A 20,535-nucleotide genomic window follows, 5' to 3' on the forward strand; every position below is an offset into this window, starting at 1 on the left:
TTGATGCTTCAGCATTTACCTGGGCTGAAAGTGGAACCAGTCTGCATACATCTCCTGGCTTATTGCTACCCTTGTCTAATCCACTAGCACCTTCTTCCTATCACCTAGGACAAAATGATAAGGGAGAAATTAAAGGAAAGAAGGATCCCAAGTGAGCAAGCATAAAGAAGTGAAGATACGGCATGCTCTTTCTGATCCCAGTGGCCTACTCGCCCTCTGCTGTAGCTGCAAGCATCACTGCACACTGTGGAACAGCAGAGGCTGCTCAATGCTGAAGACTGCAATCCCTGGCTCCACAGATCTTTAATACTTCCTTTCCCTGGAATTCACACAAGAAATGCTGTTTTTTCAGGTGACGTGGAACCCACTGAGAAACCATGGGTCCCATCTGGAAAGTAAGTGTGCAGGTACTCAGTGTTTGATTCAGTGAATATTATTTTCTGCAGCAGAAAAGTGGGAGAGAGAGAAACATTAGTCACATACTTGCTTAATTGAGATCTAATAGCCAAGGTCAGTGCTGAGCCAAGAATAGATAGCAGAAGCCTCCTGTGATGTATTTTTGTGATGAGATGTTCATAGCACACAGACTGATCTATTATCCAATTTTCACTATGAAAAATTTAACTATCTCCTGGAATATGCTCAAATCTATTTTGCATCATTTCCTTGCTTTTTCATTTAAAAATATCTTTCCAGTGAGACCTCATGACCATGAAAATTAACAAATCTCTGCTGTGTGGAGAGATCGCTTCACCTCCACTGAAGTGCAGCTATTTATTCTTTTGCCAGCCTTCTACAAGATGACAGTACCTGTTTGTCAGTGTCTAGCATGCTTTTCTGTGCTTTAAACAAAAACCCTTAAAGGGAAAAGATGAGTACTCAAGGGAAGATGCTGCAATGGGCACATCGGTGAGGAGAAGCAGTGGAACTTTGCCTCGAGCTGTGTTCTGCATGTCTGCAATGTTCCGGTGCAGCAGAAGTGACATGATGACCTACCTGCTGGTCTACAGCACCTCCCCGGTCTCCTGTGGCACTTCAGCCTATAGGACCAGCATGACCACCTACTTGGTTTGTTGTTTCTAGCTTTTGCATATGGGTCTGTGCAGGATGCTCCAGTGGTCCTCCCCAAACCAAGCATTTTCAAACACTTTAGGCCACAAAGCCTTTCCTCCTCCAAGTTTTCCCCACAGACCACAAAGCAACCATCTCCCCAATCCTTTAACTGAGAGCACAGGAGAGATATGATTTATATGGCCTCACAGAGCACTGAGCACTAAACCTAAAATGCTGATGAAAGAAATAAGGCCTCTGAAGATGAAAGGACTAAGGTCTCTGAAGATGAAAGGAGTAAGGTCTCCAAGGAATGCACCTTAGGTCTTGTGGTACCTGAAAGATGCAGCTGTACTTTCTTTGCCAGGGGCTATAGCACAGGACATGATCTGATCCAACTGAGTAAGAACAGAAAACATACTCCATGTGAGCGCTAATAGCAAGTGTGAATACACTAGGTGCACGGAGGCTTTATGTTCTGGTGCATATTTGCCTTCTGTCTATCCACAGAGTCTTGCAGTACCTATCACTGGTGAGCTCCAAGCTGCTGGTGGTGTAAGGTTTGAAGTTGTTTACTGTGATGCTCCCTAGAGCACCTCTCTTGTAGCATGGGTGCAAGGTCCTCCAACAAGGCAGCTCTCTGCACATGCACAGCAGGTGCCTCAGAACTGGCAACTGGCTCAGACTTCACTGCTCCTGAGGACACTGCGTGGACCTACAATGCAAGAACCATAACGTATCACAGTAATTGAAACCACAGCCCTGCTGTCTTTGCACTGCAGCGGCCACCAGTGTAGGAGGTACCCAGACAGTGGCCCCCTTCTGCTGAAAGACAGTGTGCTGAAACCACCTCCATATGCCAGTGTCTACCACTCTCCCAGTCTGGAGAGGAGGCAGCGTGGTCCTCACCCATTGTCAAAAGAGGGAGAGTGAGTTTGGGGCTTTTAGAACAACGCACAAACATTATTGCCTGGGAGCCTGGCATCTGGCAGGGAGAGGAGACCGTGGTCGCCATGGTAATTCTTCGCCTCATTTAACTGCAAAGTAACCTCTTGTGTCATTACATGCAGCCATTCCCAGCACATCTGCCCTGCCAACAGCACGGGCAGCACACCGCCCGTGTATCCACAATCACAGCAACCCCCTGCCGGCAGCCCACACACATAACACATCCCCTGCTGTGCAACACCCTTGCCCACGTATGACACACAATATGTGTGTGCTGAGCAATACACATTCCCTCAGCTCTTTCCCACTCATATCACCTGTGCCTCTAGATAATCGGCCAGGCTTACAGTCCCTGCTCCTACAACTACAGGTCCCTCTGCTGCACAGGCATAAAATGCTCTATAAGCACAAGATCAACACATGCTCAGCCGGGTGCCAAAAGATGCACCCACACCGTCTCCCCCAGCCTTGCCACAGCACCTGCCTACAGCTCTTGTACAGTTTATTCTTGGATGCATTGTGTTTTCATGCTGTGGCATGAACAAGGAATAAATTCAGCTCTGTCTCATTCATTTTCCTCTGTTTCTACCTCTGAGGAAAAAATGTCCCCAAGAAGCAGATCTATAAGGAGAAGACTGTGTGCCTCTCTGCAGTGCCAACTCGTGGGAAGCTCGTGGTCAGGTCATTTGGTGCTCCTGACAGGAACCTGCTGCTCACATTTCTTGGCAGGTAACTATAGGAAATCAATCTCAACTCCGTTTCTCCTCAAAGCAACCAGTGGATCCCTGCGGGAGGGCTCAGTTCCCTACTGATAGCAGGGAAACAGAAGTCCAGAACAGCAGTGACTGATTTTATAGCATAGCAGGAGCATGGTAGATAGGAGCCATGAGCTGAGTCCCTAACTCCTCTGCCACACAACAGCCAGGTATCACCCCATATAAAAAGATGAAACTCCGCTCCCACTTCCACCATCAGACACAGCCTGGGGACACCTCTCAAGCTACCACTGGCACATCAGGTTCCCTCAGCTCTTCCAGCAGGTGCTGGTATGATTAGAGCTTGGGCAGTGTTACTAGGGAGGGCAGAGACCTGCCCTCACCCAGGCCAGGTGGCAAGTAGAAACTCCTCAGCCATACGTACATGACAGCTCCAGCTAATAGGGCCCATGGGAACCAGCAGGCACAGACTTGGTGGAGCCTCAGGTTCCCATATTGCATGGTGCAAGTGTCCTTTTCTGCCTTGTGCTGTGCTGAGTTTTAACAAGCACATAGCAAAGGCAGTCAGGGATGGCCCATATTATGAGGGTGACAGTCACCTGAGTCTGGCAGGGTTGCTAACAACCAAGTCCCACTTGTTACTGCTATATAGCTTGTGTGCTTTATTCATGTGGCCTACAAAATGCTCTGAGAAGTGCTTCAGGCAAAAAGTCTCCTTTAGAGAGCTGACAGGGATGCCTGCCCATATCCTTTTGGACCCACCCTCCTCTTTAAAAATCTTTCAAGCTCATCTTGCTGACTTCAGCTCTCTTTCTCTTGAGGTCCCCTACCTCTCCTAAAATCACCTCAACATCACCAACCTCAAGGCTGAATACCCTAATCTGAGTCTGACCTAGTTAACACAACCAACCAGTGATCTGATACATATGTGAGGATACAACTGAAATGAAATTTCCCCACCTGGCTGCCCAGCATCTCTGGACAAGGCAGCCCCAGTTCTCCTAGGACTGGTCGAGGTTGCACATCTCATCCTCCCCCACCTCCAGAAGTGACAGGCACCTGCATACGGCAATTCACCTTCCCACACCCTGCTCCCCTCTCTCCCCATCCCCATCATCACTACCTGCACGCCTGGCTGTGGCTGAGCTAAGGTGCCTCCGGAGGTACAGGCCCTGCCTTTAGCCCTGCACAGGAGGTGGGAGCCCAGCAGAGACCATGCTGCTTGCAGAGCCCACAACCAACCCAGCTGGGGTTCCTCCAGCCCGGTGAAAGACACCTAATGCCTGAGCACACACTTCCCTCTTATGGCCATGCCCGATACAGCAGCCACTCGGGCCTGCAGCGTCTTCACTGGAGATGTGATCTTGCTGTGAATATTGGCATTTCCCATAGTTGCTTCTTACACTTATCGGGCACAGACATCTCTCCCCTGCACTTGGGGGGCAAGAACAGAGCCAGCTTGCCACCCTGTTTGACTGATGCTGATCAACACACACGCTGTGAGCAGTGTGAGTGGGAAAAAGACAACTTGAGCACTCAGTACGTGTCCTGCCTGCAGCATCACACTGTCTCTCTGATGGAAGCCCAAGTGACCACCCCTGGTCCTGGGGCAGATATCCCCTATGGTAGGGCACAGCCTCTAACATCTTTCCTTTCTTCAAGTTAAGCATGGCTTTTACTTACTTTGATGTTGAAGGGAAAGTTTTTAACTACCTAGTTATGGGTAAAGGATTCTGTTCAATTTCTTCCTTACCCCATTGCGCTGTATGGCAAAGCCTCTCTCTCTTCTATCCAGATAATAATATCCTTGCCAAAAGGAGAGGCAGAAGCCTTCTGTTTTCCTGTAGTGACATTTTCCTCTGGGCTGAGCTTCAGGTAGCTGGTTCTTTCTGTGCTCTGATCACCCCTAATACCAGATTTGTAATTCAAGAGCAATTCACTGCACAGAAAGGGTAGTTTCCCATTACATCTAATCTATGGCCACCTTCCCCCAGCCACCAAGTTAGTTCAGTTCACTGACCTGAAGGAAAACTAGTCAATTTTCCATGGGATAATTTTCTGTTGGATCAGTGAGTTGAACTGACTCATTCTGCAGGTAGAAAGCTGAGCATTAAAAAAACCGTCCTTTAGCCATGTCTTTTGTCAATTTGTCTATCTCCCTTCATCAGTTTTTCTAAAGAGGAGAGGCAGGAGAATGAGAACCTGCAAAACTGTGCTTGGTACCTGAAAGGGAACAAACTGCTCCTTCCTTCCTTCTCCAAGCTAGGCTTTGGTCATTATTCAGGTGCTAGAGTACTGTCCTCACCGTCTCTCTTCTTCTCTACAGTGTGCTGTCTTCCCATGTGCCACCCTTGTAATAGCATCAGTAAGGGATGAAATGAAAACTATCAACAAAGACACATTTTCAAGGGAACACTGTTTTTAGTTCTGTCCTTCACACAGGACTGGGTGATAAGGAGGAACCTGTCCAGTCTCCTGCAGTACCAACAATATTGTCAGAAGCAGCATAAGCAGAACCAGTTGTGGTCCTCCTTGAAGGCTGCTCCATAGCAGCCTGATCGCATTCTGCCAGGCTCAGTGCCCTTTACCAGAGTTTCTCAGAGCACCCTGCAGCCATTGACAAAGAGACCAAGTCTGCTCTGAACCTGTTCGCCAGGGTATTGATGGGATGAGGGTTTGGGGTCACTTCCATAGGACCAAAAGTCATAGACCCAGATCCTCAAAAGTATTTAAGCACCTAAAAAGAAGTTAGGAATGAAAATATCATGGGGCTCTGGGTCCTAATGAGGATGCAGTTATATCAGTATTCAATGTTTTTGCTGATGTAGCTGATAGTGCTTGGAAAAGTTCTGCTCAAAAAAGAGCCCTATTCTGCTGACATAAGCTGCCTGCACACAAGGAGGGCTTCACTGGTACAACTCTGCTGCTACAGCAATATCACATGCATTTACATGTAAATTAGGGCTTTGTTTATACTGCACAGATGCAGCCTTTCAGTTCATCCTGGATGGGGAGGGGAGATGGAGGGTAATGGTCTCACTACTCTCATTTTATGGACTAAGAAAGCAAGCCACAAACAAAATGAACTCATTGGCTCAATATCACCCAGCATGGGTGGCAGAAAAGGCAGAGACCTTGGTCATAGGTTACAGCCACAGGACATTCTTCACTGCTAGAGACAGGGAGACAAATGAGCAAGTCATTAAATAGGAGCCCTATCATGTCAACTATGCAAGGTCAAATCCCCGATGTGATTGAGATGGAGGGGCTAGTAATGAATGCACTAGGGAGCCCTGAACCTAGGGGACTGAGGCCTGTTTAGATGCATGAAGCACTATCAGAAAACAACTGAACCTGAGACCTAAAGAAAGTTTCTACTATGCTGCTTCACCACTCGCCACCCTGAGCAGCAATAGGTATGGGTGACAATGAATGTCCATGGAGGATGGACATGAAAGCTGAAGCGGTACGGGTGATTAACAGCGTATCACAGGAACCAAATACGAGCTCAGAAGCTACTGAGATTACCTTGCTTCCAACCACTGCTGCCCAAGTAAATATGCACTGAATGCACCTCCATTCTGCCAACACTCCTGTATCTTGACCACAGACTCTGCCAGGCCGTATTTCCATTTACAAAAGCCAACATAAGCCAAGAATGATAATTGATCCCATCTCAGCCATTCATTCCCAAACCTGTGTCTCTTGCTCTATTAAACCATGTATCTGACACAGATGCAAGGTGAATTGCATGGTAGGACCAAACTCATCATTTTTGCTAGGAAAGTTTTTAACCCATATCAGCTTCTCTCAGTGGCAAGTACAAGGGTTCCTGGAGCTACAGCCTTTGTTGGTCCCACAGTGCCAGTAAGTCACCTGAGAAGACACATCACCACACAGTTCTGCTATGATGGCATAAAGAAAGATCCAAAATGCAGGCTCCAAAAAAGCAGGTATTGCCATGGGTTGGGTGAAACATAGTGAAAGTGGGTGGATGTTACTGCTGGCCTTTAGTTAGCTGTAAGGTAACAGTCTAGCTCCATTGCAGAGAAACAGCAATCTCCATTCCAAAACATTGCATGTCACTGCCCAAAGGAGAGGCAAACATGCAGAAATTTGAACTGGGGGTGGAGGGAATGGGGACAGACAGGGACTTGACTTTCTGAGTAGTTTTGCACAGGAGTCTTGAGGACAGGGGACATGACGAAAAGAGGATAAAGCATAGAGAAGGCAACACCAAACAAAGCTAGGCCAATCTTGGTAGTCAGCCCTGACTGAAACCTAGGTAAAAACAGCTCTTTAGTACTGGCTGAGAGAAGGCTGGAGACATGAGCAAGGAAATGGTGTCCTGCTGCTTGATTCCCTCACACCATTGGAAACATAACCCTATACGTATTTTGTAACTTTAAAAAAAAAGGTAAATACAGTTATCTACTTCTCTCCTAACCAAAGGATTAAACTTTTGGCTAGCTGTATGTATCAAAAGGAATAACAGCTGCAGGGGGTTAAGTCAGTCTGTCATTAAACCTCTCTGCCACACTGGATTCCCTCCCATGCCCTGTTCTGCTGGCCAACACCCTGATCCTATACATATCATCCTACCCCCCTTACACCTCTCTTTTCTTGCGGCTCATCAGAGCCATATTAATACATATCTTTCAGCCCCTGGTATATCATCTCAGGCCTCTTGCATCTCCGATCACAAACCTCCCATCCTGACTCCTTTGCCATTTCACCACAAAGATGTTATGCAAGCCTGACTCGTTTCTCCAGGCAAACACACTGAACAGCAAACAGTTCATGACGTTTACAAATTCTGGCCCAAATCAGTGCCCAGAGATAGGTTCAGTCAAGGCTTCATTTAAAAAAATTGGAGAAAGTCTGAACAGTCCTTTTACCTTTGTATATCTTTAGAGGTTAAATATTTCCAGAATAATATTATTCTCTGAGTCAGTGAAACAGAAGCTGTGGTGAGCCTAGAATTTTAGCATTCCCAGCAGAAAATGTTAAGGACAGGGAGGTTCTCTCCTGGAGCAGAATCATAATTCTCAGTTTAGCCAAATTTAAACCAATTCCATTGATTAGAAAGATGTACCTGCCTCCCCCTGCCTCCCCCAGAAAGAAGCAATCTGCTGCGGGCATTCACAGTTTATCTACTTGTCAAGATATGCTGAGGGCAAATGATGGTCATTCCTACAGCAGGCTAGCCAACCTTCCAAGCATCACTCTCTCTTACGAACTATGCCGAGGCCTCTCCAGCTTTCCATGAAGTTTAGCTAGGGGCTTGACAAATTCTCCCGGGGCACCCTGATAGCTACCTGCTTTCTTCAAGGGCTATGAGGTCCCCAGAGAGCTTTCCACACTTCTGCTAATTCTTCTTCTATGCTTCAGGCAGGCATTCTGCCATTCAGACCCAAGCTAAAGACCAAGGTTCACTGCTCCCCTGGAGTAATTTCCCAGCACAGTCCATGCAGTTTCAGTGCTAGGTTGCTGTAACTGTGAAAGAGAAATCAAAACAATATGCACCTCACAACACTGCGCTGGTCTGCCCAAACTGCAGCCTTTTCGATTACACCTTCAGCACTCATTTTGTGCTTACTTCAGCCTGCACCTGGAGACTGAAGATGAAGAAGAGGAAAGCCACCTGAAGAATGTAGACTGCTCTCTCTCAGAGCAGCCTGCCTGCTATTAACTGCCTTGAATGCAATGGCTGAGCCACTGCTTATTCTGACTTTGCACTGCAAATATAAAACTCAAAGGCTTAGGTTTATTTCTGACTATAGCCACTTGAGACCTTCTATCAAGACTCTCTGTGTAGCTGGCATCTTTAAATACCCAATTTTGTCACAGTTGTTCTCTCTGTTTGGGACGCTAGAGTGGAAAATTTTTCTGCTACGTTTCTCTGTCCCAGTGGTTACCCAGTTGTTCCTTCCTGAATTTGCCCATTTGCTGCCTCCAAACTTCACAACTCTACTTTGTGGTCCCCAAACCTACAGATGGTTAGAAACAGTACCCATTGACTCATGTCAGTGATGTAAGCTCTCTGTTGATATGAGCCTGCTACACAAAAATCCCTGCCCGTCTGACTTGTTACTTATGGTCCACTCTTCCTTTTGACTCATTAAACTTTTTGACACAGTCCTTTGCTTCATTCAGTTGGCTGAGTAAGGCTGTTTGCTCTGCCAGCTCACAGGAATAGTATTCCTGAGACCTAAAAGGAAACTTAGAACTGGAATTTGCTGTTCTCAGTTTATTTGGCTCCTCTGTTTTGCAACTGCATAGTCCAGAGGCACAAGCTGCAACCACCTGTACACACGGGTGTCTCATGTCACACGGAGCCGTATCGGAGCTGCCCGCAGGTGTGACTCCAGGCGCTCTGTGGGATGCGCTTGGTGCTGCCTGTGGCAGCAGCTGTGCCCGGGGCTGGCACCCCCATGCTGGGACTTGTCTCCATGGATGTCCTGGGCTCTTCTGTCACTGCAGCCCCATGGTGAGCGTGGCCTTCCCTGCCCCCTGCGTTGTGCCAGAAGGGGCCAGATGCTCCTCAAACACCAGGTTATGCTGGCTGCACGCTAAGGGCAGCGTGGGTCCTGACAACACGATAAGGTCCTATGTGCAGAGGAGCACTGCAGCCACTGTGTGAGTCTGCCTGGTCCTGCAAGAGTCAACTGGTGGGGCCCTTAATGTTTTTTCTTCCCATGTTTCCAAAACCAAAACTGAAACCACTGCATTGTAAGGGTTTGTGCTAGTTGGGTTTAAGGACAGATGAAGTAACCAGTCTGCAGGTACCAACTTGTGGAAGGGGTTTGAGCTCTAATTGAACAGATAACATGGCAGTGAGATCCAGTGCCTGGCAGGTGAAGCAGCTCATCCTCTCTAGAAGTAAGGCATTAGCAGATGAAACTCCTCCGTACGCAGGTGGGCAGGGAGTGGAGGGAGCTGCCCGACATGCACCCTGTGAGTGTAGGCTAGTGGACCATCTGCACCCCATGGCACAAACTGGTCAGTATAATTCAATCTGTTCTGTTCAAAGGGGGAGGACCCAGAAGGAAAATGCCAAGAGCTGACTATGGCAACAGGCAAGAAAATCCTACAGAAAAGTTCTACACTATGTGGTCCCCTAGTACACTTGTCTCTCAGTTGCTCACTTATTTTCTTTTTTCATTATAATATTTGTTGATTTCCTCATAGATCATTTCAACTCTGCAAAAGTCCTCCCCTCCTTATCCAGAAAAAGCTCAGCGGCAAGAGGGGTCCCTGTGCCTCTTCCCCACCAGCACTCCTAACTGCACCTACACTGAAGCAAGTCCACTTGCACAAACACCCAAATGCTGAACAGGGGTGTTTGCTGCTTTGATCACTAGGTCCCTCCTAGCAACACCACTCTCCCCCCTGCTGCTGTCCCACAGCACGAGAGAGGGGACACGGTCCATCCCATCTTAGCTGATGGCTCTGTCTCACTGCATACCGAAACCAGGTGAAGAATGCTTTTCAGGCAAGTCCATACCCGCTTTAGTGGCAGTCAAGATATGGGAGTGGCTGCAGACAGCAAGAAAAGGAACAAGGTCTCACACCCAACCTGCGCTTGTTACCCCTGAGCCTGTGTTTGCACCCCTCATTACAAAAAAGCCCTTTTGTCCAAAGGTGATCCAGAGATCTGAAGCATACTGGACACATACTGCTGCCTACAAATAGGCTGAAACCAGGCTGTGAAGCTCTCCCAAGTCTTCTTGAGGGAAGAAAACTGTCTTTCACAGAAGCTAATTCACTTCTGTTAGGAACTCCATGTCAATGTTAATTTGCAATGAGATCCATGACAGAGGCTCCAAGATGTGACTATAATACAGAAAAATATCTAACAGTAGTAGCAAATCAGAAAGAAAAGGATGAGACCATTCTCTCAAATTCATCTGCTTAGACCTGTTAAATTTCCATTGTGTAAACTGTGATTTGTTCTCATTGTTTCGAGTTACATTCTAAGAAACACCACAGCCCTTCCCTCTCAATTACGTTGGAGGAATCAAAGGTCATACTCTGCCACCTCTTCAGTACGTGATTAAACATGTTAGGCTGTTTCCTTTCTACCAATTAACACTCCTGCAACTCAGAAACCTCTGGATGCCTTTCCCTTCCCACTCCCTCACCAAGACGTATACAAGTTGTATAATAGTGCACAAATACAGATGCTTTGTGGTTTGCAGTGCACCTTTCCTCTGGTGGTGTCTGTGTGATGTTTGGTAACCCAAACTTTACTAAGATTGATAATACCTACCCTTGAACTAAAAACAGTGTTAAGTTTAGCTGGTCTTTGAATGAAGTATGTATTTCCAAACCCTGTCAGAAAATACTCAAATTCATAGCCAAATATATGATGATTTTCAAACACAGCCACAGGCAGCGTTAACAGACTGGCAACTTCAGCTGTCAGGGAAACTAGCTCAGCAAGGCAGCCAAGCATACACCTATTTTTAATCCCAAATTTAAATCCTATTGACTTAAGCTCTGCCTGGAGCTTGTCTGCAGGGTTTCCTATCAGGTCCTGCATTACTCCAGTGGACTTGAGCCAAGATAAACCTCTCCCAAGTTGGTCCCAGGCAGGAAAGGGCATTACAGTAATTAACTCTGACCTCTGAAAAAGTCATTCTGGAGTTTCACCCAGGGGCTCTCCCATCAGACTGGCAAGGGATTACTTTATCTTTCACGCATCCCATCACGACACAGCCCGAGGCCTGCGTGTCCTGGGGCAACCCCTGGGGTCTTGAAGGAACTGCTTCATTCATCAGCTCCCCCAATTTGGACCAGCGAGGGCAGGCGAGAGGCTCCCCGGCTACCTCATCCCACCCTGGCCCTCTCCCCGCTCCAGCGACCGGGGTGCCCCAAGGGAAGGGCCGCCGGCGGTAATGGAAGCAACACCCGCCCGCGCACCCCACGGCGCTGCCCCCTTCGCGTCAGGGAAAGCGTTTACGGACAGCCCGGGCCCCCCCGGAGGGCAGGGCTGCCTCACACGGCCGGCGCCCCCGCACCCACCCTGCCCGGCCTCAGGCGAGGCCCGGGCGGGCGCGCCCACAGCCACGCTGCGCCGCACAGCCACCAGGACCGGACCGGGCAGCACCGGACCGGACCGGACCGGATCGGATCCGATCGGGCCGGGCCGCGCCGGGCCCGCCCCGCGGCGCGGCCGTTGGGGCCCCTCACGCACCGCTGCCTCACACCCTGCCCCGAGAGCCCGCCCCGGCGCCTGCCCACTGGCTGCCGCCTCAGCCGCCGCCCTGCTCCTCCCTCCTGTCATTGGACGGACCCCGCTGTTCGCTCTTGCCCCTCCCTCCACCCGCGCTGTGACTGGCTAGCTCATCTCCTCCTCTTCGTTCCCGCTTCCATCACTGCCAAGTGATTGGACAACATTCACCTTCTGGCTCCACCCCTTCCGAACTTTCTGCTTTGCGATTGGGCAAGCCCCTTCCTTCCCCTCGCTTCACTCCCATCTGATTGGCATGCCGGGTTCTCACTGGGCCCCGTCCCCCGGGCCCCGCCCCCCTCTCCCTAGGCTCTGCCGCCCGCCTCGCGCGCGCGCTGATGCCTCGTTGCGGAGCCCGTCCCCGAGCGTGACGTCTCCGCCGGCGATTGGGGGAAGCGGCGGGTCGCGCTTCCGGTGCGGCGCGGCCGGGCGGGGGCGGCGGAGCGGGCGCAGCGCAGCGGGGCAGAGCGGAGCCGGCGGGATGGAGCGGCCCGAGCGGGCTGCGGCGGCGCTGGGTGCCCAGCCCCGCGCCAACGGCTGCAGCGGCGCAGCCCACGGCGCGCTCCGCAACGGCTACGTGCGCGGCCTGCCCGCGCCCGACACCCAGGTGTGTGCGGCGGGCGCCCTCGGCCGCCCGGGCGGGGCCGGCGCCGGCACCGGGGCGGGGGGTGCTGGTCGCCCGTCTCGGGGGTTGCGGCGGCGGGCAGGGCTCGTGGGGCCGGCCGCGGCCCGTCCCCGGCGCTCTCTCCCAGGCGAGCGCCGCCTCGGTGCTTCGGGGTGCTGCCGCCCCGCTGCCTCGTCCCGCTGTGCGAGCCGTCGGTGCTCCCCCGGGTGGGCTGGGGAGCCGGGGGAGCCTGCAGCCGGCCCGCACGCCGGGGCTCCGGCAAGCCGCCGAGGTGTGGTTGTTCGGGAGTTCGGCAGAACTTCGCCGGCCGACGGGGGTCGGGTTTGTGCCCTCCCCCGGCCTTCGCCTGGGGTCGGGAGGGGGCAGCGCCTCGGTCACGGGCCTGCCTTGGAGGGCTGCGCCTGCTGGGCCTTTGCTCGCCAGGCTGGTGAGGCTTCCTGTGAAACGGCTGGCCCTCGAGTCATTGCTCTACCTTTACTGCAAGGCTTTTGTTAGCAGCAGAGCTTTAAACTTAAACCTCGCTGTACTATCGTAGGTCTGTGCTTTAGAAGAAAAGACGTTAGCAGTTCTTCGCCGCTGTTTTATCGTTACAGGTGTGACGCACAGGGCTACGGGTACAAGTAGCCTGGAGTAGGGACTTCCCTCTACAGAAGAGTTAAAGGTTGATGCAGCACTTCCCATCCAGCTGTATTAACACCCTATGACGCGAGTGTGTATTTGCACTTTCAGATTTCCAGTTGTTTCTCTCCGAAACACTAAACTTTTGTGTTATAGTGTAAGGTACTTTGTGGTTCTCATGAAGGCAATCCCAGCGGTATGGAATAGGTCTTGTTCCCTTGAACACCTAAAGCTGCTTGGGAAAAGCCTTCCTCCATTCTCATCCCTCCTGTTGCTCCTTGTTTTCACTCCTGTGCTGCCCCTTCTGTTTTTTTCCAGTGTAGGCTTGTGCAATCACTGCATGAACCAGACTGAGAACTGATGCAGGATAAAATGGAAGTGTTTGGGTTTTTTTCCCTGAGTTAACTTTAAACCAGGATGCTTACTGTATTTCTTTCATTGGATGGACGCTTGTAGACTTGCCCTGGCACTTGGGAGGCGATTATGCAGTATTGGGAGTGAACAAATGGAGGAGGAGGGTACAATACCTTCATTTGGTAGCAGTGTCACCTTGTACTGGTTCAGGCAGCTATAGCACTTGTAGTTTTGCCTTGCAAACACCAAGCACTGCCTACTATAAAAACGAAGGTGTAAGTCTTTGCACTAAGACCAAGCAGGTGAGTATTCTTCTGTGAGCATTTTTTTTCCCCTCTGTGCTTTTTAAAGAAGAAGGTCTGAAAACAGTTATGTTCGTCTGTTTCACAAGAATAGAAGAGCATGGTAAGGAAGGTTTTTCCTCAAGGATTTTGTTCAGCTGTGTATCTGGAAAACGTGGGAGATGCAGCACGTGAATGGAAAAACCATCAATGTCAAACTGAGGAAGCTTAAAAGCCTACTGTTTTATGAGACGTTTTATTCAGTTAGTAGCTTGCCTGTGATACTATGCTCAAATATGTCTTAGAAGCCTGAGGCATAGGAGACGACTGTTTCTGAAGGGGGGGAAGGCTCACTGGAGAAGTGGTCATGAGAAATCTTAGCAAAAAGCCGAAGTGTAGTGGCATTGTCAGAGGATGCAAGAAGAATTTAAGACAGTTTTGTATCTTTCTGGCAGCTGCTTTCTGGTCAAGCAGAGATTTATAATTAGGAGTCTTGCATTCTTTTCTCCATAATTTTATGTGGGCCAGATGGCTAACTTTCAAAATGAGGATCTAAATGAGAACCTGACTGGAAGAAGTGACTGTTTAGGGGTACTAGCCATGTAGAGCTTTCTCAAATAGCATCAGTGATGGGAGCTTAGAGCTGCCGAAGATATGGTATCTGGGGTGTCACAGATTTGGCTACTTGGTTGGCCTTTGGGGTTTTGAATTTTGGTTGTTGGGCCTTTACACAGGAGAAGGGAAACATGTTAATGCTTACCATGTGCTGAATATATTTGTCTGTGTATGTATATATCTATACCACATACAACACTTGAGAATCTGCAAGTGGAGAGATCTGTGGAATGCAAAGTAACCAAGTACCAAAAGGGAGGCAGCTTACATGTGAGAGTGCAATTCCTACTTAGTAGAAAAAAACCAGAAAAGTAATGATGAGGGGGAAAAAAAAAGGTGCTTTTGCAAGAAAGCCTATGATGGGGTCCTTGAGACAAGTAATAGGCAAGAAGAGATCTAGATAAAATGAATATATTGATGGGAAGAGGAGTGGGAAGGAAAGCCATTTGTATAAAGAAGTGTTGCAGTCACTGATAATTTATCTGGAAAAGCCTGGAGCTTGCAAGAAGAGAGCTTAGAGACAGGGTAGTACATCACCGTGCCCTCTTGTAGGGCTTGATAGTGCAGGACAGTTTTATCCATTTTTAATGATGTGAAAAAAAGAGTCTGCCCTTACCTAGGACATCTCTGCTGTGGTTACCTGCGTAAATTTTGTGGGTTTTTTGTTTTTTAATTTTTGTTGGGTTTTTTTACCCTAAAAAAAGTTTAGATTGAGGGGTATTATTCTTACAACACAGATTTCAGGCTTTCCTTACAACTCCCTCCACAGAGAGAGACTGGTGTTTAACATAGCATGGGCTCTTTACTGTTATTCCAGCATGAGCAGAAGAGGGTGAAATTGTTCGTCTTAATTTTTAAATAGGTTGTATTACTTTGTCTCCTGCTGGGATCTGAACTGCTAATCCTTCCCCTTGGTAAGAGGAGAGGGGAACTTGCCACCTGCTAAGACTGTGTAGTAACTGACTTTGGCTACCTTGGAGAGTAATGAAGTATCATCAGTGACTAGGAAAGTAATCATTTGAGGTTAGGGTTTCAGCATATTAGAATAACATTCTGTTGAAATACTAACATAAATAACAGCTCTTTTCCTGTGTTTAAACTACTTTGATTCTGCTAACAGTTAATCTGTTTAGAGAGCAAAATTCAGTGAATGCAATGATCTTGCTATAAGCACCTTAATTAAAAGAGGTTGAAGAACCATCTAGCAATTAAAAATTGTGGGATATTGGAGAGAAGTAAGTAACTTATTTCTGACTGTGTACAGTTAAGGGAGTGCATGGTTAGGAAGAATAGTAATCTATGGATGGTTTCAAAACTGATTTAATGCTTCAGTGTAATACTGCACTATGTAAGATGAAAGCCTGACATCTCAAAGGGTATTGTCATGACATGAGGAAATGAACACAGCCAGGAGAAAGAAAGCAAATCTAAATAAAAGAACAGTGGAGTTACCTCTTCAAGTTGTGCATGATTCCACTTTTTATGTCCTTCTGGTCTGTTGGAGAGAGTGTTAAATGAGTTCAGTAGAAAAATGGTATTTAGGATCTATCAAGACACTTGTGGGAATAATAAAGAGTGCAGGGAAAATTGCTTTTTCTTTCTGCAATGCAATTTTAAACTGGAATGTATTTCTCCATTGGAGTGTTTTGCTCTGAAGCAAATGGCTAATGGTTTTCTAATACTGCATCTGAAAAAAAATGTCATGCTTAAAATAGGGAGATTGGGACACGTTTAATGGAACAAGGTGCCCTTATTTTCCATGATAACTTATTGGAATCTACCTATTATTGTGAACAGGTTTTTAGTAATGTGATTTTTTTGACTCCTTAATTGAGCTTTTCACCTTAGAATGATTCTGTTACACTTCTAGAAGAAGAAATAATCTCAAACTAAAAGAATAATTGGAATATAGGTTTTAGATATCAAGTTCTTAATTTCTGTTGCATGTGGTATCTCCAAGTCAGTTAGATAGGAGCTGGAATAATATAAACAAATTTTAGTTTCCCTGATGTTTCTAGAAGGTCTTCAAATGCCATGCTGTAGCAATCTCCAGATAGCTTATTGCATACTTGTAATAAGTACATGATTATTGCATGCTTTTGTAAACAAGTTCTCATACTACTTCCTCAGGAAGACAAGGAATAGTTTGGTTGAAGAGAGTGGGAGGACTGTGGGATTTGCATTCCTTTAAAACTGTCACAAGTCCTGAATTCTTACAGCTATTAAAATGGGCAGCGTAGATTTTTTTTTTCTGAAAACTTTGATGCGTACGTGCGAAAAACAGCTTGTGTGGTCCTGTGATTTGTGTTTGGTTTTTTTAGAGAGAGTAGTCATACTACTTGTAGGCTCATCTCTTGAGATACTTCAGGGTGCAGGGGAATGGTGGCTTCATCTTGATTTTATAGATGCTTTTGCTGGAATCCAGGTTAGTGTAACTTCTTTGGGAGAGCACACTTATGAAGATGAGTGCAACAAACGGGAAGTTTTTCTTGTTACAGTGAGTTAGTCGTAGCCGCAATGTGAATAAGCCCTTGTTTCAGATGAATGTTAGGATAAGATAGAGCTGTTAAATAACTGCCCTATCTACTGATATAAAAAGGAATTTGAGTACAGAATTGTGGGGTATTTTTCACATCTGCATGCAAATTTAAAATGCAAATATTTCTAATAAAAAGAAAAAAAAATTGATCCTAAAGAACTAAATCTCATTAACTTAGTCACAAAGAAGTGATCATTCCTCCTTACTCAGCATTTGTGAGACTGCATCTTGAGTACTGTGTCCAGTTTTGAGCTCCCCAGAAAGATGCTGATATAACCACGTGGATTTGTGAATGCAGTGGAGGATCCCCAAGAAGCAGAAGAGGCTGGAGCACGTGAGGTATGAGGAGAGGCTGAAAGAGCTGGGTTTGTTCAGCCTTAGGAGGAGAAGGCTCAACTAGCTGGCTGGAGGATATAGAGACGATGGAGCCAGACTTTTGGAAGTGTGTGGCAATAGGATGTAATTTGGAAGAATGGGAGATTTTGATTACATATAAGGAAAATAATTTTTCCATGAGGGTGGTAAAATACTGGAAGAAGTTGCTCAGACAGCTTGTGGAACCTCCATCCTTAGAGGTGTTCAAGACTAGACTGGACATGGACGTCAGCAACCTGCTGTAATTAGATCTGCTTTGAGCTGGGGATTGGTCATGATGACCACTGGACGTCCCTTCCAACCTTGGTTATTCCACGGTTACAGAGATAAACTCCTGGATTGCAGGAGAGTTTGCCCTAGACATTAGTGTTTAATCCTTGAACCCCGATGAAAATGTGTGCCTTAGGGCTTGTAGCATGTACTCTGAGGCTTGCATCAGACCTGAGGAAGGAAATTCTTGCTTTCTGCCTCTTGCTTGGCTTTTTGATTGACTGCATTTATTGTGCCAGTAATGTAAAACTGAAGTGAGTAGAAAATTGGCTGGCCTAGAAGACTGACAAAACTCTATTTCTGAAAAAGTGTACCTGTGCATGAGGATACTTTTCTAATACCAAATTCAATTATGAAAGACTGTAAGCCTTTGTGGAGGGAATAGCTACATAACATCTTATCTGGCTAAATGAAAATTTGAGGCCATCATATTAAATTCATAGATGTAGTGCCAGTGTTGTACTTGTTGAGAATTTGTGTGTCTGTACTGGTATGAAAACAAACACCTATGGTAGCTGGTGATGTGACTGGCTTCTCTTAGATTTGAATATGTGCTACTGAGATGTCAGTTTGGATGAAGTGTTAAAATCTTTCAATTATATTGGGACTGCCATTTCAAATTTAGCTGGTGATAAGCCTTAAATACTAGAATAAATTGTTATAAATATATGCAAGGTCATTTTTTGTTATTGTAATTACTTAAGTGATATGTCATGTTGTATTTTCCCATCTTAATCATACAGCAGAAATGTTGTTTTCCTAAATGTCATGCTTTCAGTTTGTTGGAAAAAAAGCTTTATCTTAATTATCTATTGACTTCAGTTCCTCTGGGAGGAACATAAAACATTGGCCCAGCTTCAAAGAGGTTTCCAGTTTTTTTGCCTTCATTAAGAAATCACTCCTAGAAAAGAAACACTTTTAATTGAAAAATATAGTCTTGAGGAATACTTAAAGAGTTGAGAAAGCAGGAGTTGAAAAGTTTAGAAAGTAATGGGGTTTAATGTCTGTAAAAGTAAGTGAGAAAGAATTCTAAAGTAAGTTAGGAACGCTTTCAGAGGTATCTGAGAGCCTAGAGATTGACTTGTTAGTGAACCACTACAGACTTGTGCTGTCTCCGGAAATCTTTATTGTAAAACAGATTTAGTAATAAAGCATGCAGTTAAGGAAGTCTATGTCAAAATGCTGTACACCTAAAATCTACTGAACATACTGGATACATATTAGGTTTAAGGTAAACTGTCAGAAAAAAGTGTATTCTCAGTAGGATTCAAATTGTCAGCCATATGTAGCAAGCAAAAAAACCCAAACTTAATTGCATCATTCACTTGCTAAAAGGAAAAAAAAAGCCCAAACAACACTTAAACATTATGAAGATTTATACTGTTTGTGTAGGTGTGGCAAGTACATCTTAACAAAGGAATGCCAAATTTGTTGGGAGTAACTAGTTGTAAACCAAAATATTTCATGATACCTGCCAACAAGAACAAATATTTAATTAGGAATACACTTGAGTGTTAAAGTCTGTTTTGTAAAACAAGTTTCCTTCCTGTGATTTTTATTTTTTTTTTCTTTTTGAAAGCTTAAAATGCGATTCAAATCGGTTCATTCTAATTTTGATAGTAAATACTTGGTCTTTTTACCCATGCAACAGTCTGAGATCTGAAGTCTAAGAAAAAAGCAGTGCAAGGAAAAGGGCTGGAAGTGACAGCAAAATTACCGCAGAATACCCTAACAGCTTAGAGCAGCTGTCTGTGTGGAGTTTTCACTGCTGTAGTGCTGATTCCCTCAATCCTTTATAATAAACATGACTGCTTTTGAAAGTGGAGGCACATCCTAGAGTGGAGGTGCATCCTGTATCTTTCCATTTCATTCCCTATAGTTGGCAGGAATCTTTGACAAAAAAGCAAGCAACTCACGGAAGTGGTCTTTCACATTATGTTTCTAAAAAAAAAAAAAGCTGCACAGTTGGTAGTAAAATTTCTGCATTATATGTGGTATGTGGCAATGAGAAGCTACTAAATTTTAATAAGAATTTAGCAAAGTTGTGTTGCTGCATAAATAATCCTTTTAAGGTGTTTACATAACGTCTGCAAAGTTCATCTGATTTTGTTCTTCCTGGCAGCATGAAATGAGATAGCCTCTTTAATACAGTGTTAGGGTTTTTCCAGGGTAGCAGCATAACCAGTTATTGTGTGCTTCTCTCTTACTGTGTGCTGTGCATGTTGCACTTGTAGCATCTTCTCTCCCTGAAGTATATGTCTGCCATGCAATGTCTGTACCCAGATTCCTGTCATAAATCCTGTGTGTTGTCTACAGTATTGTCTGCAAATGTTCCTGTGTTTAAGCATGGCTTTTGTCTTTTTACAAAACTTTTCCTTCTCTAATGCTCTTGAAAGTTAAGTGTGGTACCTTTCAGTCTGAGAGTGTTCAGCTGCTTCTGTGCTTCTTTGCATCTGCCGATTTTTACCATGCTGACTTTGTTTAGGATGAGTTCTTATCCAAGTTGTCTGCTGACATAGGTATAGCAAATATACTGAAACCCCTTTTTCCTATTGGTTTTGAGAAATAAGTTTTAATGCAAAGAAAGTCATGACCTGTTTTGGGTGCTGGCAGTGAAAGCGTAAGTAACACTAAAATCTCTATCTGTTTGCTGGTTTCATTTCCTCCTTTGGAAATCCGTGACAGGGTGAGGTATGGTGGTACATCTCTGAAGATCTTACTGTCCAAATTTAGAAGATGGACAATGGTGAAGTAAAAGCAAGTTAACTGCTAACTGCTGTTTATGAATTGCAGTTTTTTTAATGCACTGATAAAGGAATTATCTTCACATCTAGTAGGATAGTGGAGGTTGTAATCAATAAAGCATGCAATTGGATACATTCTAGTGTGAATTTATGCTCAGTGGAGTG

General features: G+C 46.1%; 1 protein-coding gene across 1 annotated transcript in view; it reads left to right on the forward strand.

The window, feature by feature from the left end:
* The first annotated feature begins 12,394 nt into the window (after positions 1–12,394).
* The window catches only part of SPTLC2 (serine palmitoyltransferase long chain base subunit 2), a 77,949-nt gene continuing 69,808 nt past the window's right edge, over positions 12,395–20,535 (forward strand). The window contains exon 1 of the mRNA XM_075030081.1: positions 12,395–12,556. Within this exon, the coding sequence (XP_074886182.1) occupies positions 12,431–12,556 (126 nt within the window). The 5' untranslated portion in view covers positions 12,395–12,430. The remainder of the gene's footprint in view (positions 12,557–20,535) is intronic.

The sequence above is a fragment of the Buteo buteo genome, chromosome 6, assembly GCF_964188355.1.
Source record: "Buteo buteo chromosome 6, bButBut1.hap1.1, whole genome shotgun sequence".
NCBI classification, from domain to species: domain Eukaryota; kingdom Metazoa; phylum Chordata; class Aves; order Accipitriformes; family Accipitridae; genus Buteo; species Buteo buteo.